At 35.6% G+C, this 24,536-nt stretch overlaps 4 protein-coding genes and 1 pseudogene across 8 annotated transcripts; 3 read left to right on the forward strand and 2 right to left on the reverse strand.

Annotated features, from left to right (window-relative positions):
* The first annotated feature begins 348 nt into the window (after positions 1–348).
* On the forward strand, positions 349–1,652 carry LOC140824796 (homeobox-leucine zipper protein HAT22-like; annotated as a pseudogene).
* A 1,240-nt stretch (positions 1,653–2,892) lies between these two features.
* LOC140823621 (uncharacterized) lies at positions 2,893–6,495 on the forward strand. 3 transcript variants are annotated; one of them, XM_073185063.1, is made up of 3 exons: positions 2,893–3,165; positions 4,445–4,949; positions 4,980–6,495. In XM_073185063.1, exons 2-3 carry the CDS (start codon positions 4,514–4,516, stop codon positions 6,275–6,277), a joined length of 1,734 nt encoding a protein of 577 aa, XP_073041164.1. In that variant the 5' UTR covers positions 2,893–3,165; positions 4,445–4,513; the 3' UTR covers positions 6,278–6,495. The 3 variants fall into 3 exon arrangements, with proteins under 3 accessions (XP_073041164.1, XP_073041163.1, XP_073041162.1); XM_073185062.1 differs by having other exon boundaries at positions 2,894–3,196; positions 4,445–6,495; XM_073185061.1 differs by having other exon boundaries at positions 2,894–3,165; positions 4,445–6,495.
* A 620-nt stretch (positions 6,496–7,115) lies between these two features.
* Positions 7,116–9,807, reverse strand: LOC140823623 (NADH dehydrogenase [ubiquinone] iron-sulfur protein 5-B). 3 transcript variants are annotated; one of them, XM_073185064.1, is made up of 3 exons: positions 9,697–9,807; positions 8,294–8,486; positions 7,116–7,497 (listed from the first exon to the last, which is right to left on the reverse strand). In XM_073185064.1, the coding sequence occupies exons 2-3, from the start codon at positions 8,441–8,443 to the stop codon at positions 7,402–7,404; spliced, it is 246 nt and encodes an 81-aa protein (XP_073041165.1). In that variant the 5' UTR covers positions 8,444–8,486; positions 9,697–9,807; the 3' UTR covers positions 7,116–7,401. The 3 variants fall into 3 exon arrangements, with proteins under 3 accessions (XP_073041165.1, XP_073041166.1, XP_073041168.1); XM_073185065.1 differs by having other exon boundaries at positions 9,618–9,735; XM_073185067.1 differs by lacking the exon at positions 9,697–9,807 and adding an exon at positions 9,238–9,552.
* Positions 9,808–14,143: 4,336 nt separating this feature from the next.
* On the forward strand, positions 14,144–17,737 carry LOC140823624 (malate dehydrogenase, glyoxysomal-like). Its single transcript, XM_073185068.1, has 9 exons — positions 14,144–14,349; positions 14,762–14,977; positions 15,427–15,741; positions 15,965–16,054; positions 16,128–16,211; positions 16,567–16,602; positions 16,719–16,808; positions 16,891–16,985; positions 17,454–17,737. The coding sequence occupies exons 1-9, from the start codon at positions 14,272–14,274 to the stop codon at positions 17,524–17,526; spliced, it is 1,077 nt and encodes a 358-aa protein (XP_073041169.1). The 5' UTR covers positions 14,144–14,271; the 3' UTR covers positions 17,527–17,737.
* A 2,929-nt stretch (positions 17,738–20,666) lies between these two features.
* LOC140823625 (uncharacterized) lies at positions 20,667–24,527 on the reverse strand. Its single transcript, XM_073185069.1, has 2 exons — positions 21,820–24,527; positions 20,667–21,349 (listed from the first exon to the last, which is right to left on the reverse strand). The coding sequence occupies exons 1-2, from the start codon at positions 24,413–24,415 to the stop codon at positions 20,922–20,924; spliced, it is 3,024 nt and encodes a 1,007-aa protein (XP_073041170.1). The 5' UTR covers positions 24,416–24,527; the 3' UTR covers positions 20,667–20,921.
* Between the last annotated feature and the right edge of the window lie 9 nt (positions 24,528–24,536).

Below are 24,536 nucleotides of genomic sequence, written 5' to 3' on the forward strand. Positions count from 1 at the left end.
TAAAATAATTAAACAACTTAATTATTCATAACAACAATAAGTAAGTATTTCATTACAAAAGGCGATGTTTTATGGCAAATGTTTGTTGTTATTTCAAATACTATATTTTGCGGCAACGATGAAACTCTAATATTTCAAATTTTACAACCGTGACCTAAAAATCAAACCACTTCCAATACGTAACTGAGACGAAAATGGTCCACAGAGAGGAGTAATTAGAGCGCAATATTAAGAAAACTATGGTACTCTAACTTTGGTTAACGAAAAAGCGCAGCTTCTTTCGATATATTATATATATATATATATATATATATATATATATATATATATATATATATATATATATATATATATAACAAAAACCTCAAATCTTTGAAAACACAGAAATGGGTTTCGATGAATCATCCAAAACACGCCTTGTTATGGGACTGGGAATTTCATCAACACTAACAGATGCACGCAATTCAAGAAAACTACCAGCAGCCGCAGCCCAAGATATTGATCGTTTCTGGAAAATACCCGAGCCTTCGTTGACTCTAAGCTTGTGTGTTGAAACCCATGATCAGATTCATGCGGCTAAAACGGTAGATTGTGATGATTTCAATAGGGTTTTTAAGGATCGTGAGACTGATGATCTGTTCAGACAAGATAGTACAGGTGCTTCGTCTTTCTCCAACTCGAGTGTGAAGAGGGAAAGAGAACATGGCAGCTATGAAGAGGTTGAAATACAGAGAATTTCTTGTGGAGAAGATGAAGGGTTTGGTGAAAGGAAGAAGCTTAGACTCGATAAGATTCAGTCTGCTCGTTTGGAAGATAGCTTCAAACGCCACACCACTCTTAATCCTGTATATTTTAAATTCTGATTTTCTGGATTTTAATCTACTGTACTTCAAATATTTTTTTATTCTGATCCTAAAGTTTTCATATAAATTGTGTAATGTTTATTTGCAGAAGCAAAAGCAAGAGTTGGCGAGAGAGTTGATGCTGAGACCTCGCCAGGTCGAAGTCTGGTTTCAAAACAGAAGAGCCAGGTTTGGTATTCGTATCCTTGATCGTACGATTATTCAATAATTTTACGGTTTTTGAGATGGAAACGAAAATATGGTATTCAGAAATGGTGGTTATTTCCATTTCTGAAGTCTTGTTTTCTTGTGTGAAACTTTTGCCGAACTTTTATTGGGAAATTTTTGCAGGACAAAGTCGAAGCAAACGGAATTAGACTCTCAATTCTTGAGGAAATGCTGCGACAGACTGACAGACGAGAACCGGCGGCTACACAAGGAGCTTAAAGAGTTAAAAGATCTGAAATCAGCGCAGCCATTGTACATGCACCTACCGGCGGCCAGTCTGACTATGTGCCCGTCGTGTGAGAGGATTCATGGCAGGCGGCGTAGCAGAAAACGGGGCGAAGAACTCTTATACGATAAGCTTCAACGCGGCACTTGTATAATCCCTTCACCAATCCATCAAACTACATGGAGTTGGGACGCGGGCTCCAATTATTCTAGTCCATAAATATAGATTAAAGTTTATAGTGTTAAAATATTTAAATATATATATAATTCAATTTTATTTTTTAACCTGAAAACTCTAGTTGTGTTATCAAAATTTCCTCATCGGTATTTATTTATAACAAAACAATTTGTGAGAAACTTTTTCCGGTTCAATGTTTTGAGATATATATTCTGTTTAGGTTATTCATAAAAAAATTATTATTTTTTTATAAATTTCCAAAAGAAAGCCATATCGTAAAGATGATGAATTTTGCGCCCGATGTTGGGTCCGTTCATTCGTCTTCCTAGATATTCAATCATTTTGTTCGTTTACAACATGATTTTACTGCCCATGATTCTCATTAATTTCTCATACACATTTTCATCGGAAAAATTGTATTTTTGATTTTATGTGTTTGAGATTTTTGCAATTTTTATCATCTATATTATTAGATTACAATATAATCTTAAATTTTTCTCATTCCCACCAGATTAGACATAAATGTTTCACCAGTATTTCACGATATGTATATAAGTCCGGTGGCATAAGTACTAGGTATATTAGCGATATTGAGCCCAGCCAAGACCCCAAGTTTTATTTTAAATATAGGGACACTATCCCATGATAGAATCAATGATCCAAATTTAACCACACATACATGGAGTTTACTAATTTTTTTAAAATCAAATATGTGTGTGAATCTTGTCCATAATCCATTAACTTTTTTAAAATCACATGTGTGTGAATCTTATCCATCCAAACTATGTGAGGGCAGTGCCCCACATGTAACATCGACTTAACCTACGAGATAGATATTTGACTCAATCGATGGAAAAATATTATTTTTGTATCCTTTTTACAAAATACTTATTTTTTAAAAAAGAAATGTTTTTGATCCACTAATTTGTTGATTTTAGCCTACTAAATTATTCATTCTGCTGTTGGAGATATGGCTTTTACAATTGTATTTCAAAAATGATATTTGGCTCCTTTATCATCAGATGTAACATCATACATATTTCATTTGGTATGGAATGTGAACTCAAATCTTTTACGCGTGCTGAAGGGCGTGGAAAACACCGCCTCAGTCCCTGAATTTCAAGAAAATGAGTCGAAAAAGCCGACACCTTTCTCTTTCTCTCCCACACCACATAAACTCACATCTCTCTCTCCTACGTGAGTTGTAATAAAAAAAAATATATATATATAAATGTGTGTGTATACATATGTATGTATATATATATATATATATATATATATATACATACACATGTGAATTTATTTTTTTTTTGAACGGCACATGTGAATTTTTTTATTGTCCACCATTCATGATAATAATATTTATATATTAAATATATAATTTTGATATCTTTCAATATGGATGGATGAAGGAGAGTAGGATTGATAGTCAACAAAACTGACTGTCTACGTCTACACACGATGACAGCACAAGTGGCATAAACAGAATGATGCGGATTTCAGATCTATTTCAACCGACAAACATTTGCGAATTGCTCTCCATCCCTTTAGATAGTTTCATTTAACTTTCTGAATATGATGCGGATTCGATTTCCTTTTTCCCGTTGCCCATTGTTTTTAAAGCAAGCATTGATCGCTAGTTAACAAATTCTCATTCTCGTTTCTTGGGGGGCTAATCAGAAGCTTAAAAAGGTCTCTTTTTTTTTTTTTTTTGCGGCATCAGGCGTGATTTCGGTTCTAAACTTTCTTGATCTGTTGTTTGCATTTTCAAGATTTTATTTTTTTGCAAAGGAATGTGACTGTATTTGAAAATGTTGGAAGTTTTATCTTTTTTATGGGAATTGGTTTAATGTGAATCTGTTGCTGGATTTGGGAATTTTTAACTCTTAATTGGCATTAGTTGATTATAATTACCTTTCTATATTAGTTTCTCGTACTATCTTGTTCTGGGTTGGCTTAACATTGACAAGATTCTGTGTTTTTTTCACTGTCTATGAGGTCTTCTAACTAAAAAAGGCAGTTGGCTTTCTTGTACTTCTGTGAAAACATGAACTTGTAATGCTTGATTCAGACACAGAGTTTGAAATGAACCAAAAAAGGAACTCTTGATTTGCCAGATTTGTTGTTTAGTTGTTTGATGTGGTTTCTTTGCTCCCGGATCAGTTAAACATGTCTTTGTTATGAATGAATTTTTGGTTCAGGTGTGGGTTGTAAGATAAACTATCACTGATTCACTGTGACATTGTTTGGTGTTGGTGTATACCAGGTCTGACCATTGCTGTGAGACTGGTGTTTTCAATTTTGGAACTGACCATCCACTTACGAGAGAATATGGATTAGAGTTTCGTTTGTGATGGTTTCGATTTAGATTTGGTTATGGCTCGAATTGAGTCGAAATTTCAAATTAAAAATACAGCTTGATTTTATTGGATGTGAATTTAGGAGTTCAACTTATATAAATTTAATTGGTTACATGTACTTCGATTCTTAGAACTTAAGATTGATTTATTGTTTCGTATTGATTCTGGGAACGAAATCGAACAGTAAGTCAATTCAAATTGTGGTCGGCCTACTTTTCGATTATTTGTAAAAGGTGCTCCAGATAATAAATTTTTCATTTTCTGATATTAAACATTTTTATAATCAATGAACATACCAACGAAGAATCTTTTCCAAGTATATACAAGGTTTCGAATAATGTAGCCTCGGATCTTTCCGCGAGATGAACAAAGTGGTCAAATTTAATATCGTGGCATTGGTAACATAAACTGTCCTTATGTGCCGGATTGCTTCAAGAAAGTGGTTCTTTGGAATTGTCACCAACTGTTGAGCTTGTTTGCACTTGAGCCAATATTGAAGCCTTAATTATTTTGTGTTCTCTGTGGTTTACGAAGCTTGCTTATATCCTCCGTCAATTTTATGTTTCTAAAACTTGGTAGTTTATAATTTCATATCGCTCTTTCTTTGACAGAACAATCTGGGAATCTGACCTTTTTGGACGATTAAATCTATCATCGGTCAAGATTAAGTTGAAGTCACCATGTTTCGGCAATCGCCACGCAGGAACCCAAGAAATAAAGGATTCAAAGTGAAGCATGTTCTGCAGCTATGTTTGCTTCTTGGAGTGGGGATTTGGTTGCTCTACCAAGTCCAGCACTCCCGTGACAAGAAGGAATCCTATCGAGAAAATACAAAAGTTTCAGAGAAGGTGCAGGACGGAGTCGACACCATTAAGCTAGGGAGAAAGGATCTTTTGCCTAAACCAGAAGAAGAAGAAGAAGAAGATCCCGTAGATGAGATGCCTAAGGAGGAGACTTCTGAGGAAAAACCAATGAATTTTGATGATGAAAATAAGCTTGAAGACCGGGGGCGAGTTCAAGAAAATACAGAAGAGGGAAGTGAAAATCGAGAGAGTGAAGAGACTGAAAGTACTAATGTGAACGATGAAAGTAAAATAAATGGTGAAGAGCCAGAAAGTACGGTTAGAGATGGTGAAGGAAGTAAAGAAGAGGGAAATGGAGAAAATAATGAAAAAGAAGGTGAGGAGAAGGCAGATGTGGAGCCTGATGTTGAAGAGGGTAAGGTTGACGATAGCGACAATGAACGTGTGAAAATTGACGAAACATATCAAGGTGGAGAGAATGGCAAAGAAAGCAAGGGGGACGAAGGTGAGGAAAAAGCAAATGTGGAGCCAGATATTGAAGAAGGTAAGGTTGACAGTAGTGAGAATGAAGGTCCGAAAATTGATGAAAGAAGGAACGAGGAGAAAGTTGATGAAGAGAAGGTCGTTAATGAAGGGGTTGGTACAGAGAACAAAAATGAAGAATCAACAGAGCACGAGAGCAAAAGTGGTGATAAAAAGGAAGAAAATGGAAGTGGAGAAAAACATGATAATGAAGAGAAAGATTCGAAGGAGAGGAATGGAAAGAATAGTGCAGAAGATATAGAAGAGCATGAGGGAAACAACATGATAGATGAGAATAAAGATGGGTCGACGGAAAATTTGAGCGCATCAGATGTGGAAAGTCATGGTGGAGCTGATAACGAGGGAAAGAAAGAAGAAAATGCCAAGGGAGAAAATCTTTCAAGTGATGGTATGGTTCAAGATTCGCAAAATTTTACAGAAACACGGAGAGTTGGTTTGGATGGCTTGAACGGGGAGGATCATTTGAAGAGCAACGGCGATCATGAAGAGTTGAAATCAAGTGACCTTAATGATGGGATGATGGAGAAGAATAATTCGTCTAAAAGCGATGAACATATGGATTCTCAGAACCACGATCAAGATAATGATAAATCTACCAATGATTCTGCTCATAGCCAACAGGAACAAGATGAACAGACTCCTACCCAAGGTGAGAAGAGAGATGCGAAGTCTCCATCCACAACAACCGAAAATTTGGTCATTTCAGAACGAGATTCAAAGGGCTCTGATCATGATAACACAGGAGATGGGCAGAATGATGATTCCAAGAATGCCCCAAACCTACAAAATGATACTGCGACATCGGCTGAAAATGGGAGTCACAATTTGAGTGAGCAACAGAATCTTGATAATGATTCAGAAACAGATGGGAAGGCAACATCGTATAATGACAGTAACGGGGCCGAGCAAGGCCAAAAACCATCCCAAAATTCATCTGATACTTTAAGTACTGTTAATGATGACTCAACTCGAGGCACAGACATGGATGCTGATTCTAGCCATGAGGCTTCTTCGATTCCTCAGGATGAGAAAGAAGCTCGTACGGATCTTGATACTCTTCCAGAGTCGGGATTGGAATCTAAAGATGCCGTTGCTTAGTCGCATTCGTTGCTTATTCTTTGTTCAAGATTCTTAGGTTCCATGTTTTGTTTTCCATTTTTTTCCTCTTATGTTTTCTTTCCTATAATTGCATAGGCGACTGTGGTGACAATGTAATATATGCTACACCCTTTATCCTCTTGCTTTTGATGTCTGTTCAAACAGATTAAAGTATAGTGTTACTGTGAAACTTTGCAATTAACCGAGTAGTTTCTTAATGTTTAAAGTAGACTCGCGTCGATTCACGTACGTGATGTGTGAGCAAGGGAGAATTAAGACAATGATTATATACAAACTTTCATTCTAAAAAAATATGATTTTCTTCATTAAAATGGGTATTGTTTGATGGGTTTAGTTAAAAATAAAAAAATAAAAAATTGACCAAGAAGACTTAGGAACTGTCCCAACAAGCAAATGGGTACATGATTTAAAATGTCATTTATGGATCAGTAAATGCCAATATATACTATAATCCCCGCGTACGTGTATTTGTACAATTTTTTTGGTAATTAATTTAAATTATATTAAAATAAAAGAAATATCATAATTCTAAAAACTAATGAATATCATACTACAATTTGAAAACTTCACAAAATGCAAAAAATGCAATTTACGTAAATACATAATCATCAAAGGCCAAAAAACATTAAAAAAAAAAAAAAGGTATGTAAATTTCACCAGGCTCGACTTCTATAAGCCTTCGATATTTAGCGACATCATAACAATAGAGAGGGATCTAAAAAAAAACAACTTCGATTATTTTGTAGAAAGGTGTTGAAGAAAATGGTTTCTCGTACATGTCGTGTTCTCGATTCACTTGTGAATATGGAGACAAGTGCACATCGAATTCCTTGACTAGACACTGTGAGGGAAACAAGACAGAGCTTCACAAGGAAAAGCATACCAAATGTTGAAACAGTGCACACTTCAATGCATGATAGGAAAAAAATACACCTCAAATTTTGCTCCAACAATCCCATTTAGGAGATTTAGAATTGTTGTTCTTGAGCAGCCAACAACACATGAATACAATGTATATTATCATTATTGATAACAGAGTTCTCAAAAAGATGGCATAGTTCCCCGTTTCAATTGCTCAAAAAGAAGACAGCCATTCATGATCCTCAGTGATGAGCACCATCTCCGTGTTCCTTACCCTTCTCTGTAGCTGCTCTTAGTTGACGCTGCTCCTCCTTGTAGATTCGGTTTCTACGTTGAAACTGCAATAAATGCATAAAAATTAAATGCATCATTAGGAAAATGAGAGGTGGAGGTGGCCAAAAACCGCCTATCATGGAAATAAACAGTTTCTATAAACCTTATAGTTCAGTTCACAAGTATCTTATATGTTATGATAGAAAAAGTTGGAAAACCAATGCCCATATTGGTCGCCAAGAGTTGTACCTAAGACCGACCAAAACACCAGTTAAAAGCTAATGCTTTAGAAAGGGAAATGCAGAAACAAGGTGAATAACCTCGAGCTATTTAATAGCCAAGCTTCTGTGATTTTGCAACTGGGATTTTGGTTCATAAATAATAAAAATAGAAATACAGGCACGTGAAAAGAATTCACCGCCACCACGTGACAACAAGTCATTACACTAATCCCATAGATTTCACCAAATCATATCAAGTCGACACAGATCAATCTCCAATCCAATGAAGGACGCATAAGAATCAAAGGCAATGGACTTGTAGTGTGTTTGGATCCACTGAACTCGTTGAATTAGAATCTGTAAGAAACATATTCACATACGACTTGAAGCAGTTCTGAATTCTAATTACAATTCTCAAAGCTTCATTCCTTGATATACCAAGCACTCTTTTACTGGTTGACCAATGGCATTAAACACCACAATTCAGAAACTTAATCTTGATCGGAAATAAACACAAAAAAACGGCAAAAGTCTAACATAAGTGGGGCGATGGAAATCGAGTTGGAGACCCCAATATATGCACCTTTTAACAGAATCAATACCTGAAATCAAAAGAGTCGGAAGCAAAAAGAAAATAAACCTCTTTGGAGTGGTGGAGGCACTCGAAATAGTCTTCACGAAGGAGGGCACAATCCTTGGGCTCGCGACAACGGGACATGCATTCGCTAAAATCCATCCAGAAATCGTAACATCTCCCCTTGTTTCCAGTTATCCCCCAACCAGAAGCCATTTCTTTCAATTTTCCTTGCTAGGGTTCAGTCGACTAGAATAATCTGGGAATTGGACGAATGAAAATGAGAATTAAAATTCATTAATGAAAACTAACACTAATTTAATTTAAATAAAAGAGTTTTGTAACAGTTTTTATACGGATATAGGAATGTTATTTGAGCTAAAAAGGTGTTATTGGCAAATCCATACTTCCCTGTTTCGTTTAATTTTTAAAAGATCAATAGTATTTCAATATATTAGTTAAAAAATTACTATACTGACTTATCAATTTGTTTAAAAAATATAGTGATATTTCTTAATTAGTTCATTTTAACTTGATGTTCTTTGGAGAATTTTTTTTGGAAATAATAAGCCACCAATCTCATCATTGCAAGTTAAGAGACGAAAAATGTTTGGTAACCTTTATCTACGTAAGACAACAGATAACCAATTTCACACTCAAAATCAATTGGAAAAAAAAGAGTGATACAATCTCATTTGATAGCTAGTAAAATCATATTTGCAGGTGTCTAGTTGACCAACTGAAAACTTCTCGAGTTGCAGACTACCGAGAGCAACCTTCCTAACTTCATCTTATTCTCGAATAAGGAACAATGTATTAGCATTTCCAACATTCAATCTCACATTATGAGCTGCCCTATTTCACCAATTCAGCATGAAATCGAGCAAAATACAAGATTGACCCAAAACAACCTTAATTAATGGCTTACACCAGCTCGAGTTTTAGATTCAGTCGTGCATGTAGAGATATCATATCACGCTTCAAGGATTTAATTTTATTACATAAAGTACCACGATTTTCCTCAACTAGGTCATGAACCTCTTTTAACATAATTCTCGAGAGGAAACAGAACCAAAGTCTTGATACGTAAAAATGAATTCTGAGCAGAATTCTGCCCTATCTTCCACTTTGTATCAATCCAAAAGGCAATCTTCAATTAACTCATAGCTAACGTGAATTCCAACAAAACCAGGACAAATCATCGTGAAGTTGAAAGCATGAAATCAGATTAGAGTATCTGTCCAACTCATAAAATCAAGTAGGATACTCAAACACCACACAATCCAACACATAATTCGATTTTGAACTTATTGTAACAAATTTATGGAAGAAAACGGATAAAAAAAAACAACAAATGCTCAGAAACCAGATTTGAATTGATAATTCTGACCTAGTCCCTTTGCAGTTTTGCAATTGAATTAGGAAAAAATGAAAATGCTCAAAATCTTCAGGTTCAAATCCACTCTCACCTTGTACGCCGAATGCAATCGCGACGATCAAATCACACTCTAAACTCTCTGTTACATTTTTTTTCTTTCTTTTCCTTTTTTTTAAAAAAATTCCTCGGTCACTTCTCTCGGTTCTGGGTCGGGTTTTGTATAATAAGGTTGGCCGTATAAACGGGTTATGGGCCGAATAAATAATAGTAGGCCGCGGCCCTTTCTCTTTGTTTTACCCCCTTGAATTTCTCTTATTTGTTTTTAATTTTTTTTTAGCTAATTAGAGTATTCAAAAAAAAAGGAATGAAATTTTGTATAATAAAATAATTTGTAACACCGCCTGAAAAATTAATGCCAATAATTATTTGAGTCTATTTTAATAAACTAATTAAAAAATTGTACAATTTGATTTTTGAGGTAATACCAACAATAACTTTATTTATAAGGGTTCTTGCGATTCCAAATTTAAATTCTATAAACTTATAAATTATTTATAAAAAAAAACAGCCTTTTCCGTATAAAGCATGAACTATATTGAATAATTTTTTAAAAAAATAAAGAAATCAAATATCTCTCCTTTTAAATTAGATTTCAACATTTAATTTATTTTATAAAAAATTGTTCGAACCACAGACTTTATGCCTGTGTGAATATGCATTCACATCTGATGGGGAAACCTATCAAAATAATAGTGGCGATGGCTGTCGTTTGCATTTTTCTTGAACGACATAGCAACCCAGATGGGCATTAATCACGAGGTACAATCGCATTAGATATCTGGGAAGAAATCTTCTGCTACAAATATTAAAATTGGCTAAAATTCATGAATTGATAAAGGAATTACGAATGGGACTTTCGTAAGATATATCTTATTATGTAGCAGAAGATTTCATCCTATCGAGCCTCGACATCTCAACGTCGTTCCAATGAAACAATACGGGCTAATAATTAGTTCGAGCAGCAGGATCTCAATCCTTGATATGTCAAAGAAAGGAAGGAAGAGAATAACATTTCTTGAATTAAGTGATTCACATGATCAGAGTGGCTGATAAAAGAAGCAAATATTCATTAATTTAACCAAAAAAATTACAAAGAGAAGAAATCTCCATAATAAGAAACTAAGCCTGAAATAAATTAAGGTCGTAATAATATATGTGTGTACTGCATGCCTGGCTCCATTCTGTCTGCCTTTCCAAAGTTTTTCAGGACAAATATTAACCAGTAAACCTCAGAACCCACAAATAACGAGATAAATGGATACTGCTTTCGTCAACTTGAGATGAGATCAGAACTGATAGGAAATGAACATCGAGGGCCTACCGCCTACGAACCCCGGTGGAGAGCTGTTCTCCATGTCAGTGAACGAGGGTGTAGATCGGTCATAATTTATTGAGAAAAATGAAAATGAAATATGAGGTAGGAAGGGAAGAGGGCTTTCTTGTGAAAATAGAATTATCTCATGTCCTCCTCCTCCTCCTCCTCCGCCACGCCGCCGCGGTCAATGAGTTATGACCTCACTTTCTTTGGCGTTGGAGAGTGGGAGGAGGCGGAGGAAATGGAAGACAAAGTTCGCAGTCGCCGTGGAAGGAAAGACGCGTCTACTTCAAATCACGAGCGCCCGGTTTTCTGGTTATTGGGACACGATTCCAAATTTATAATCTATTATATCATATGCCTGCAGTAAATTGCATGTTGATCCCTCTAATTATTCATATAAAATTAAGGATTCTGTGAAATATCAAGTATAAGGGAAAATTACTTGTATTATTTTTAAATTCATAGTTAAGATATATAATATTTCTTATGCCAATAAACTTTGGTCACTTCTTTAAAGAAGCTAAAAACAAAGAAATATTCAAATGTTATTAATTTATTATGATTTCGATTTTGGAGCAACTTTATAGTTATGTTGATGCATATCTTTGTGTCCTGAAAGTTATATATTTCTCATATAATAAGCTTTGAGCCTGAGCTCTAAAAAATTTACTTTTAGTCTTTACAAAAAAAAATCACATTAATGAACATATCATTCCAACTTGTTAACCAAAAGTATTTCTTTTGTATTTTTAATATGATATTTTGGTTGCATTGTCAATAATCCTTACCTCAAACAAAAAAACACCATTCTTCTCATGATCTGGGCTTTTCCTCGATCTCATCATGGAGTTATTAGGAGCTCTCACCTCATTCGTTTAAGTATCTGAGGATTTCACACACATGGATCGATTTAGATCATGACTCTGTTTTCCACCTATTACGCTACTTGTTGTGTCATGAAAGTCACATATCTCCATAATTGTGTCATATTGTCGTCCACTTTGAGTCTAAGCTCACATGTATTTGCTTTTGGTCTTTACTTAAAAGACCTCATATCAATGAAGATATTCTTCCATCTTCCTAACACATGGTATTCTAATTATATTTCTAAAGTGAGACTTTGATTGCATTCCCAACAACATAAAATACATTCACTACAATAATATGTTGAGATAGGAATTTCTGCTCCCAATACGGAAATGTGTTACTACTTACTATGAAGCAAGAATTGCTCATGTCCTGAGAGAGATAGAAACATGTTATATATAAAATATTTGATTTATATTATAATAATCAGTTATAACTTTTGATAAAATTAATAAACGATGTTCTTACACCAATCGAGACATTTTTTTATTACTTTTCATATTATAGTATTTTTTATCCATAGCTACAAATAATGTTGTACGTACACTTTTGTGGGTGTTGAGACCGTCCTTTCAATATTTGAAATAGGTCGTTTTCTGGTAAGATACAATAACGTTTTCGTTTCCATTCAATAGACTCATCAATGATTTGATGAATTATCCATACAACATTCACTGCTCCAACTGTTGCGTTGTTCCCTATATGGATTTCCTCACTGCCACTCATCCTCTTTTCTTTCATTATTATTTCCACATTCTCGTTCTTATTTACAAAAATAAAAAAAATTATTTCAATTATCTTCATTTTCTCTTATAAGATTTAAGATCATATTGTTGAAATTTAAGTTCAAATTAAAATATTATTTATTACACAATGAAGTAAAACTAGATCAATTCAATTATGATTAAGACAGCGGCCACATTTGTATACATTCAACATAAAAATTCTTGTGATTTAGTCTCGCGGATCAATTTTATGAGACATATACTCTCTTTGTATCACCTACGAAAATTTATTGATTTTTATTGTAAATATGAGTATGATTGACATCTCTCGCGAATAAAGATTTGTGAGATCGATGATATTCATAAATTAGATGTTATATAAGATTTGATAAGATGGTTTTTCTATATCTATAGTTATAAATGTGAAAATTTAAACATACTCTATTATATTAAATAAAATAATAATAATTTAATAAAATGCTCGCTGAGATTTTGAATGGTGATCGATACATTCATAACTTTTGAGCTGAATAAAATTCAAATTTTATTCAGGAAACTCTTGAATATGCATTCAAATAAATATCAAACATATAATAAAAACAAAATACAGTATATTTTTTAATTTTATAAAAATTATATCATAATTTAGGAGAGACAGGCACTGTGAGTGGAAAAGAATTGGTCCGAATGTCAAATTGACATCAAATATCCAAAGAGTAAAAGACATCCATCATTTAACCTTTGAATAGCTCCACACTTGGCGTTGTCCCCTCCCCAACATTTGCATTTTGAACTCAATATAAACTTGCTTCGCAATAAAGTTCTTGATGATTGTATATACGGATTTGAATAATTCTCATCTCTTAAGTTAGTTTTTGAAGTATGGTTAAACCCAAATCTCAATCTTAACATAATATCAGAGCCATTGTATGATCCTGACTCAGGCTCCCCGTTATGTATTGGACTGTCATATGACAATCCTATAATATATTGTAAACTAAACGCTCCAGTTGTTCATTCATGTGCGTGAAGAGTGTGTAAAATGTCTCACACCGTCTTGTTTATATGGACGTGGACAATCTCTTCCATTGAACTAGTTTTTGGGATGAAGTTAGATCCAAATCTCAATATCAAGTGAACAAGATTTCGATTAAACTCAAATGACCAATTGAATTATTGGGTGATCCATTTTTTTCTCAACATAATATTGGTTTAGTCAGTATATCGAACCAACTGATTTTAACTCGATTCGGATTATTTTATTCCTGAAAAATGTAGACAAGTTATATATGATGAAAAAGATTCGGTTTAATCGATTTTTAAATATTTTGACGTGATCCATAATCCATTCGATCAATTGTGTACCCCCTACTGATACTCGGTTTTAATTTTGGTGAGCACGTGAAACTTATTTAAAGTTGGATGAATATTACCTGGGCCTAAAGTTCAAAATATTGATCTGTCCATTAAACCAAATTTGGGCCTTAAGTAAATAATAAACGGCCCACGTTATCAGAATATATGGTTGAATTTATTAATTGGATCCAACGTGTCAAATATTTTATAAACATCCATATCTGGTTCACGCATCCCAAGCAAAATCTTGCGTCATCGTTCCCAGAAAAGCTTTCATTTTTTCTCTGATCGATCATCTTCCCGTAATTTGCTGCTTTTGTTATCTGGTTCAATCAAAATCATGCATCAGGGTTCGGATGTTCTTCAACGCATTGCGAGAATATCAGCTCACCTTAATCCTCCTATGGACGAACTTCAGGTATGTGATTAACGTTTGATTTCATTTCCCTTTGATTTTTTTCAATTCCCGGGGGTTTTATTATCGATATGGCATGACTGTGCTAAGTTGAGAAGTTCTTAGTTAAATGGATTCAGTTTACTTCAATTTGTAATTTTTACGATTGATGAAGTTCTTGATCGGGTAATTTCTGATTTCTCTATGAAAAAGTTGTTTGTTCTGGCTGGTTTAGGATTCTGGATTATTTTCACTTGAAAATCTTTGGGAAAAAGAAATTCTACGCATGTATACCCTAGCATTGCTGCTTCCCAAAAATTAGAAAACAAACTTAGAATTTCTTGTTAATTTGGGTCCCAAATACAAGAAGATGTTCGTTCTGAATTTTATATTCATCCCCCATGCTTGTTATTCCTGTATGTATGTGTGCATAAAGATTAGGGGGAGTTCGAGTATAAGTCGTGTGGATTGCCGGGCAAAAGGTGGGTCTGTGGGATTCAAAGTGGCAATATTGGGGGCGGCCGGAGGCATAGGACAGCCTTTGGCAATGCTGATGAAGATGAATCCTTTGGTTTCTGTGCTTCATTTGTACGATGTAGTCAACACTCCAGGCGTAACATCAGATATCAGCCATATGGATACTGGTGCTGTGGTAATTTCAACTTCAATCTCTTTATTGTTTCTGTTTTGTTTTAAGTTCCTTATGCTTAAGTATCTGGAAGAATTCAATCTGCAGTTTTCAATTAATTTATTATATGGTTTCAATTCACTGGTAGAATAAAAATGGTCTGATGTGATGCATCATATCGTTGTGCTAAAGTTTCCCATGGTGCTTCGTAGGTCTAGCATTTCCCCATTTTAACACATTTTGGATACTTTATTGGAAGAAACTCGTTCATGATCCAGTGAAACATGTTTTCATATCTAATAAGTGAAATAAAATGTGTCAAATGACTGATTCTTGTCACTTGTCAGCTTATATTTTAAATCCAAACTGGTATTGAAAACGTCATTTATGCCCTCATACATCTCTGAAGATGATCTTACCGCAATGGAAAAACTAGGCTACTTGAATATGACTCTCAACTTATGGATATGTAGGTCCGCGGTTTTCTTGGTCCACAACAGTTGGAGGATGCACTAACTGGCATGGACCTTATAATCATTCCTGCTGGTGTTCCCAGGAAACCAGGAATGACAAGGGACGATCTTTTCAACATCAATGCAGGGATAGTTAAAACTCTTTGTTTGGGAATTGCTAAGTGCTGTCCAAAGGCCATTGTCAACTTAATTAGTAATCCTGTGAACTCCACAGTTCCAATTGCAGCTGAGGTTTTCAAGAAAGCTGGCACCTTTGACCCTAGACGTCTACTTGGTGTCACGAAGCTTGATGTAGTCAGAGCTAATACATTTGTGGTAAGAAATTTTATCTCTGTTGTCTGTAGTTGAATCTCATTTTGCACTTAATTTATCCTTAATCGATCTATGTGTTCTGTTAATTGTGACTAGTTAACTGTATTGCGTGGAATTTAATTTGCATGCCCTTCACACCTTAATTCTCCGTTTTGCCTGTGAGTATATTTTCTGTTGTTTATCTACATTTTCCATTTTATATGGAATGGAACGTCTATGTTTGAAGGCCGAAGTTTTGGGACTAGATCCGCGAGAAGTTGATGTCCCGGTCATAGGAGGCCACGCTGGTGTGACAATTTTACCTGTTCTCTCCCAGGTTGAACTATACAATTTCCCAATAGGAACGCTCTTAGTGACAATTGGCCGATAAATTATATTGTGGAATGTAGGTTAAACCTTCTGTTTCTTTCACCCAAGAGGAAACCGAGCATCTGACTTCTCGCATTCAGAATGGAGGGACTGAAGTTGTTGAGGTAAGCATGTTTCTTGCTTTGAATTTCAAACTGAACACCCTTCCTTTTGCATTGATGCCATCTGGAAATCTTAGGTGGCTTTTGGCTGAACTCGATCTTTTTTTAAAAAAAAATTATCAACAAATTATTTCATGTTTTAAGTTTGCTCTATAAAGTACAAAATGATGCGATCAAATAAATTATTGATTAAGATTGGAAAATAGAATCGGGGCCTTCAGACGTTGAGAATTATGTGATTCGATATTTCTATCAAGAAATTGCACGCATGAAATGGCCATCAGAGGAAGTAGAGTTATGCAAGGCAAAGGCCTGCACATTGGTTTTTAAGATAAATTATGATTTTTTTATGTAACAGGCCAAAGCTGGAGCTGGATCTGCAACACTTTCAATGGTAGGCTCCAGTGTTTGCAATATTACCATCATTTTAACTGAATTCTACCATGAAACAGGTTTCACCGTTATTTTCTAAGCCAGTGAGCTGAATGATAACTGTGAAAAACGTTACAGGCCTATTCTGCTGTAAAATTTGCTGATGCGTGCTTGCGAGGCATGAGGGGAGATGCAGGTGTCGTTGAGTGTGCTTTTGTTTCATCTCAGGCATGTGTTTAAATACTCTATCTGTGAAATTCACCGGTCTTTTGATTCCACTGGAATGAAACTATTCTTTTTGGTCTTTCAGGTTACTGAACTTCCTTTCTTTGCTTCAAAAGTACAACTCGGGCGCAATGGAGTGGAGGCGATATACTCACTGGGTCCACTTAATGAATACGAGAGGTGCGAAAGAAAGAGCTCGTGATCTTCCATTATGCATTACGAACTTTTTTGGATAAATATTTGGTTAAACTGATTACGACACGCATATAAAATCTAAAAATATGCAAAAATTTCTCTGTGAAAAGGATATAGACGTAAAACCAGCTGTTTTTAAACCAGTGATATAGTTTCTCGGGCGTATGTATGTCTTAATTATTTTACTAGACAAACCAAGCACCAAACTGCAAAGAGCTATAGTTTCACAATCAGAAGTAAATGAAAACGGCTAGCAAGCCAATTCAATTATTTTCTTCAAGAACTGGAAGTCCAGCTCAGCTCTAATAATCTTTTGCACTTTTTTCGAACCGAGTCCTTTTCATTTAGTTTCAGGGCTATTTGTATCATACGTGCATCAATAGGAAATTAGCTTTAATTTACAAAACAGAAGGAGTTTCAGGCCTTCTGATGTTTCTTTTTTTTGTATTTCAGGGTTGGATTAGAGAAGGCAAAGAAAGAGTTGGCCTCAAGCATTGAGAAGGGCATTTCCTTTGTTAACAAGTGAGTGCCTATAGGGAAGAATTTTCCACCTTGTCACCCTTTTCTCCATACGAATAAAGCTCAAGTCGTCTGAACGAAGTCGTAAATCGTAAATGAATATGTATTTTATTAGCAGTGAAACGTTCTTGGAAGGAAATTATATGCTCTCTATGATTTTAATCGAGCTTGAAGCTTACAGTTATCTTTTAAAATAAAATCTGTCTAGATCTCAAGAACTCTGTTCCAAATTACAGCCAGGGTCCAGCTCGATATCCTTGGATTCTAAGGCCAAATTATAGGTAGGGAAGGGAACTATTCTTGTATTGTTGGTGTGTGACAAATAAAAAGAACAAATGATGAGATTACATTTTTTAACATTTGACTCGCATTCATTCATGTTTGTCTGTTTACACCAATTAATGCAGGCTGAAATGTTTTTTGTTTTGATAATTAATGAATAAAGCGAAATTATAATTGATTAAACTATATCCCCACTTAATTTATTATTTTCGCCAGTCTTGCAAGTGTGACCTGCAGTACATGCAATTATTATGCATCGCATTCTACCTTTTCTTGTTGGTATAACTTTGTGAGAAATCAAATTAAATATGGATTATATTAAATTTATCTAAATCAAATAGTGCAATTACGTAATATAAAGAATCTACATAATTAATTTATCGTTTCACCTCCCGTTATGCTTTTTTTTATTTTTAGAAGTCGGCTTGCTTCAACAATTCTGGAATCTATGTTCAACAATAATTCGTTCGAGGATCACCTTACTCGGGTTCGAACCGACGATGTTTCCGAGCATCAACTCGGATGAATTTTCATTAACTTATGTTGAGTCGAGTTTTGATCGAACTGTTTATTGACAATTTTTACTACATTTAATAATTTATTCAAAAAAAATTGGAAATGCTTGCTCCCCAATCCAGAGAATGGTTGTGTTGTCAACATACACAAAAGAGAAAGGGGTCAAGAAAAGAGACAAGAACGTGGCTTCATTGCAAAAGTTGCATCCAATGTTCGACAAAATTAATTTTACATTTTGCTTTATTATTATCATTATTCTTTTTTTTAGGAAATAAAATGAAATTATTGCCTTTTGCATTTAATTATTCATGATTCTAGGTAAAGGGATAGTAATTGATTGCAATTGGCACCGTGAATTTATTACACTCAACGTCGGAGAAAATTATGTGACACATCGTATTGTCGCTCTTGCTACCTTACACTTCGAAGGGTCCACTTGCTTTCAAAATAAATATTTTGTTTAGGCAAAAAAATGATGTTTATTTTAAGTTTTTTACCTAGATAAATATACATTTAAAAAAAACCTAGATAAATATAATATTTTTTTCACATTAAAATATATATGTATAATTGATAATATTTATGTTTGTTATTTGATAATTAAATTTCTATAATTTCATTTATAAATAAAATTAAAAAAAATATTATTTTTTTTATAATGTCTCATTTACATTAAATTCTCGATGAAGAATTTTGATGTTACAATTAAATTTATTATTTATTTGAGTACTTTAAAAAAGGCTCACACAATATCACATGTCGTATTTTATTAGATATATATCTTATTTGAGTCATAAATGAAAAAAATTACTTTTTATGCTAAGAGTTATTTTTTATTGTGAATATCTGTAGGATTGACCCGTCTTACAGATAAAAATTCGTGAAATCGTCTTTATAAGATACCTACTAAAAAATCAGTAATCAAATTAAGAGGTTTTTATAATAAAACTTAGATATAATAAATACAGGGAGCTGGAAGCAAACTAAGGAAATTTAGGGGAAAAAGCTTATATTTTGACATGATAGAATTTTAAATAATAATTAAATAAATAAACATGGTGAAATCACATCCGTCCAATCAATCAACCAGGTACGCTCTCAGGCATAATACTGCCACCAAGATGCATCAACGGTTATGGGCCTGCCAAGTCAGCAGATTATTCGCCTTTGTCAAATCATATCATTCACCGACTGAAATCATTATGATTACTCAACGAATTATCAACTGATTGATGGAATTATTTCGCAAAGCTAAAAAGTATATAAATTTATTTATATGTATTATTTTTAGTTCTTTTTGCCACTCATAAAAAAAAAATTTATTACTTCTCCATTTTATTCGACCGACGTTGTAAAGAACAAAAAAGAGGCACATCATAAAAAAAAACTAATTACTTCTCTTTCTTTTTTTTTACCATTTTGATGTTTTTTTAAGGTAAATATTTGTGTGAGACGGTCTCACGAGTCGTATTTTGTGAGACAAATTTCTTATTTGAGTCATTAATGAAAAATGTATTACTTTTTATGATGAGAGTAATATTTTTTATTGTGAAAATCAGTAGGATTGACTCATCTCACAGATAAATATTCATGAGACCATATCACAAGAAACTATTCTTTTTTTAAATCATATAATTATCCTTTTTTAGGAGAATATATAATTCTTTTTAACAGAGCAATAATTGCTCCCTATGTGAACTGTGATATAATATTTGAAATATTGGGAGGCAAGTGTAGCTCCACTCCAATCAATGGAGCCTTTCTTTAAAGCTATGAAATCTAGAGAGGCACATGTTCGAATACCCCATTTGAAGAAATTTTCCCGGAAATAAAACCAAATGAACAAAATTATAAATGGTCCATTCCTTTATCCGAAGGTTAATATTTTTGGTATTATAGGTTGACAATAATTATTAATTACTACCACAGAGAGATCTCTTGACTTCACTTTAACAAGAGTTAATGTTATTGGACTCATGCTTCTTCACTTGCATTCATTTCTCATTATGAATCCTGATTCTTTGCAAAAACGCATTGTGGTTTCCAAGTGAATCCCACGCCTCTTTTCTTGGTAATTGGAACAAATTGCACATTGCTCAATATAAGTCAGTCTCCCTTTTCTAGGCTAATTGTTCATTTTTAAACTCACGTATCTATAAACCAAACACCTATAATAATGATGATCGTATTAAATGATGATATTTTACATATATAAAAACCATCCCCCCCCCCCCCCCCTCTCTCTCTCTATATATATATATATATATTGTATATATTGTATATCTATATATATATATATATATTGTTACCCACTTTGCAAAGTAAGATAGAAAATTAAGTACAGGCCAGTAAAGACAATTTAGGCTAGATTTGGAAAAGGCGCACCACCAATATTTTTATACACAAATTATGAAAAGGAAGACATTACCACCAAAATCATGACATTAAAGTAATAAATGCTACCATGCTAATACCCAACCCTTCGAGGAAAACAAGAAAAATTGATAAACTTAGGAAATAAACAAAACCCCAAATTTTGAAGCTACTCCAATTTGGCCAAGAGGGAAAGAAATTATCACTTGCAAATCCATTAGAGAGCAAGCGTCATATGCTGAGAAGATCTGGTGGTGGTGATTGAGTTGGCTGAGGTTCATGGCTCTTTAGGTCTGCCGTGTCGGATTCAGCACCTGATGCCTCATCCCCGAGCTTGGAGCTAGGCGACTTTGGAAGCTCGGTGAGTATTTGCACCACCTCTCGCATGGTGGGGCGCTCAACTGCATGTTCTTCCACGCAAAGCATGGCTACGTAGAAAACATGCATCACCTCGTGGAGGGGGACAGTCGGGAGTCTTGTATCCAGAACCTTGAGTACTCCTTCCTTGTTTCCATTAGTCATTTTTCTTACCCATTGAACAATGTCTACTCCATCGCCGAACTCCCCCACCGGCTTTCTTCCGGATACAAGTTCCAAGAGAACTACACCGAAGCTGTATACATCGCTCTTCTCGTCGACCTTGAGTGTATATGCATACTCTAAAATATCAAGATATTAATTAATCTACCCAGATTGTTAAACACAAACGAGGCCAGAAAGTTAGTCGCACTTAGATAGGGTCGTATATATACGGCGGGAAATTTAACCAGAGCGTTTGCAATTCAAGGATGCTATAAAATTTGTAACCAAAATAGAACCTAAGTTGTTTACTGTCATTTTCTTGGTGACCATCCTATCATTAATATTTTTCAGTCAAAGTAGACTCGTTAATATACATCTCAAACTATTTTTCCAAAGGTGGTTGAATACATACCACATTGAAAGAGACTGAAATCATATTAGTATCGTGTTAAAGGAATCCCCTTAAGGCCATAAGTCAATTCAGACAATAATGACTTACTAATAGATCCCAACTTAAGATTGTAAGCACACAAAAAACGTTAGAATCAATACATCATTGACAAGAGCCATAATATCAGTAATTACTTAGTTTGAATTGTATTAATACCTGGAGCAATATATCCATAAGAGCCAGCAATAGCTGACATGCACTCGGAAGATCCTGAATCTTGCAAGAACTTGGCTAGTCCAAAATCAGCTACATGGGCTTCGAAATTGGAATCAAGAAGGATATTGTTCGATTTAACATCGCGGTGAATAATCAAAGGTGAGCAGTCATGATGAAGATAGCAGAGGCCCTTTGCAGACTCCACCGCTATCGTATACCGTGTATCCCAAAGTAAATGACCTCCTTTCTTGCCATGAAGCACTTCCCCCAAGCTTCCATTAGGCATGTACTCGTAAACCAAAAGATTAGTTTCATGATTCGAACAGAACCCCAACAATCTAACAATGTGCCTATGCCTGATTCTCCCTAGAGTCTGTATCTCAGCATTGAATCCATGATCATGGGACGAACCACGGCTCATCACGGGCAATCTTTTAACAGCCACATGTTCGCCATCGGGCATGACTCCCTTGTAAACTATTCCGGCACCACCCTTCCCAATTATATTATCTTCTTTCAGACAATCTAAGACATCATCACAACTGAAATCCAATCTTTGGAAGGCGGTAAGCTTCCAGGCACGCGAGTCGCTCGCTTTCTTTAAGGATCGAGCCTTAACTATAGCGGCCACGGCAAATATAATGGAACAGACTAGCAATCCGATAACAAGTAAAAGCTTCATGGATGGAGACAAAGTCCCTCTCTCATGAGGTCTTTCAACCCCATCAGAAACACCAACTTTACAAGGCCCCAGATAATGTCCGCAAAGATTGGGATTGCCCAAAAACGAAGTGTAGTTAAAGTAACTAAACTGACCAGTATTGGGAACCAAACCAGACAGATTATTATACGAAAAATCAACAGATGTTAAGCTCTGCATACTAGCAATTGAAGAGGGGATGCTGCCCACCAATTTGTTTCGAGAAAAATTCAAGTAGTTCAAAATCCTCATACCAGTTATCTCAGCCGGAATCTCACCGGAGATTTGATTCCGGCTAAGATCAACGAAAGTTAGCAGCTTGCACGAGCTTATCTCAGGCGAAATTGGGCCCGTAAATTCGTTGTGGCTGAAATCCAATTTTGACAGCTGCTGTAACTTCCCTATGTCAGATGGTATGATCCCTGAGAAAGTATTACCATCGAGCAGAAGCTTCTGTACAGCCACAAAATCACCAATACTCGGTGGCAACGGCCCGGTTAGGTGATTGTTGGAAAGACTAATCTGGCCCAGAGTAGTGGATGTTACATTAGTCTCTGGAAATGAACCAGAGAGAAGATTATTCTGAAGCTCGATTTGAGTTAACTGAGGCAAACTTAACAGCCCTTTCGGAATGGAGCCATTGAGAAAGTTGTCGCCCATGCGTAACCGATTCAATGAGTCGCACTGACCTAATGATTCAGGAATCGGGCCAAACAAGGAGTTTCCAAGAGTAATCAACGTGTGTAGCTGTTTACCATTACACAAGTTCAATGGTAAATTTCCGGTCAACTTGTTTGAACTAACATCTACTTCTTGTAGATTACCATTAATCCCTAGATTCTGGGGAATACTTCCCGTGAAATTGTTCTCCCACAACTGCAACACCTGAAGCTCCGGTAACTCGCAGATGAAATCAGGAATAGAGCCGGTGAGCTTATTCCTGAAAAGGTTTAAGAGGGTCAAGTTTTTAAGTTGCGAAAATGAGAGTGGTATCTCGCCAGAGAAAACGTTGTTTGAAAGATCCATGGATTTCAGACTTTTCAGGTTCCCAAGCTCCGAAGTCAAAGGCCCGGAAAACCCATTCACCTGGAGAAAAAGGGTGTCCAAAGTCAGTAAATTACCGATCTCCGCCGGAATCTCACCGGAAAGCCCACAGTTGGCAGCATCAAACCGTATCAAGTTGGACAAATTCCCAATCTCTTTCGGTATCCCACCTGAAAACGTGTTGAAATACCCAATGTACAGCTCTTTCAGCTGAGACATTTTCCCTAACTCAGGTGGAACACTCCCCGTTAATTCATTCCCCGAAACGGCGAGGTATTCCAGATGTGGAAAAGAACCAAACTCCGGTGGAATTTCCCCAGTAAAGAAGTTTCCTCCAAGATGCAAATGGCGGAGTTCGGTAAGTAAAAAGGCTCGCGAAGGGAAGTCCCCCGTCATGTTATTGTTATAAAGGTCGAGGACCTGGAGATTTTTCAGACCGTATAGCTGAGTGGGAAAGCTGTCACTAAAGACATTGTTAGAGAGATTAAGATAACGCAGGCTAACAATGTCACCGATTTGTGGAGGAACTGGACCGAATAGGCCGTTAGCGGCAACAGAAAGGTTATAGAGAAACCGGAGTTGGCCCACGTCGGCTGAAAGCGTGCCGACAAGGCTGAGATTCGATATATCGAGAGCGGTCACTCGACGGGTAGAGGAGTCGCAGGTGACGCCCTTCCACGTGCAGTGGCTGGTGGTGGCGTTCCATGAGGCTAAGGCGGATTGTGGGTCTTCGGTGATCGAAGCTTTTATGGAGAGGAGAACGCGGTACTCCGGCAACCTCGGCCTCCTAGAGGCGGCGGAGTGGCGGAGATGGAGATGGAGGAGGAGGAAGAAGAGTAGGAGGAAACGCATTTTGTGTGTTGTGTCTCAGCCTTTGAATTTTGTCGTTTTATTCAGTGTTACTTTAGGGAGTGGAGCTGGAGGAGGATGAGAACATGAACATTGGGGGGAGTTTGGTTTTAGATTTAAGCAT

The sequence above is a fragment of the Primulina eburnea genome, chromosome 2 (assembly GCF_022965805.1).
Source record: "Primulina eburnea isolate SZY01 chromosome 2, ASM2296580v1, whole genome shotgun sequence".
NCBI lineage: Eukaryota > Viridiplantae > Streptophyta > Magnoliopsida > Lamiales > Gesneriaceae > Primulina > Primulina eburnea.

Bases quoted from the DNA above. Each gene is read 5' to 3' on its own strand.
- LOC140823621 (XM_073185062.1), top strand. From the start codon at position 4,514: ATGTTTCGGCAATCGCCACGCAGGAACCCAAGAAATAAAGGATTCAAA.
- LOC140823623 (XM_073185064.1), bottom strand. From the start codon at position 8,443: ATGGCTTCTGGTTGGGGGATAACTGGAAACAAGGGGAGATGTTACGAT. The intron at 7,498-8,293 runs GTTTATTTTCTT...CATTTATTGCAG, and splicing joins GCCTCCACCACTCCAAAGAG to TTTCAACGTAGAAACCGAAT.
- LOC140823624 (XM_073185068.1), top strand. From the start codon at position 14,272: ATGCATCAGGGTTCGGATGTTCTTCAACGCATTGCGAGAATATCAGCT. The intron at 14,350-14,761 runs GTATGTGATTAA...GTGTGCATAAAG, and splicing joins CTCCTATGGACGAACTTCAG to ATTAGGGGGAGTTCGAGTAT. The intron at 16,986-17,453 runs GTGCGAAAGAAA...TTTGTATTTCAG, and splicing joins CCACTTAATGAATACGAGAG to GGTTGGATTAGAGAAGGCAA.
- LOC140823625 (XM_073185069.1), bottom strand. From the start codon at position 24,415: ATGCGTTTCCTCCTACTCTTCTTCCTCCTCCTCCATCTCCATCTCCGC. The intron at 21,350-21,819 runs GTATTAATACAA...TTGATATTTTAG, and splicing joins TTATGGATATATTGCTCCAG to AGTATGCATATACACTCAAG.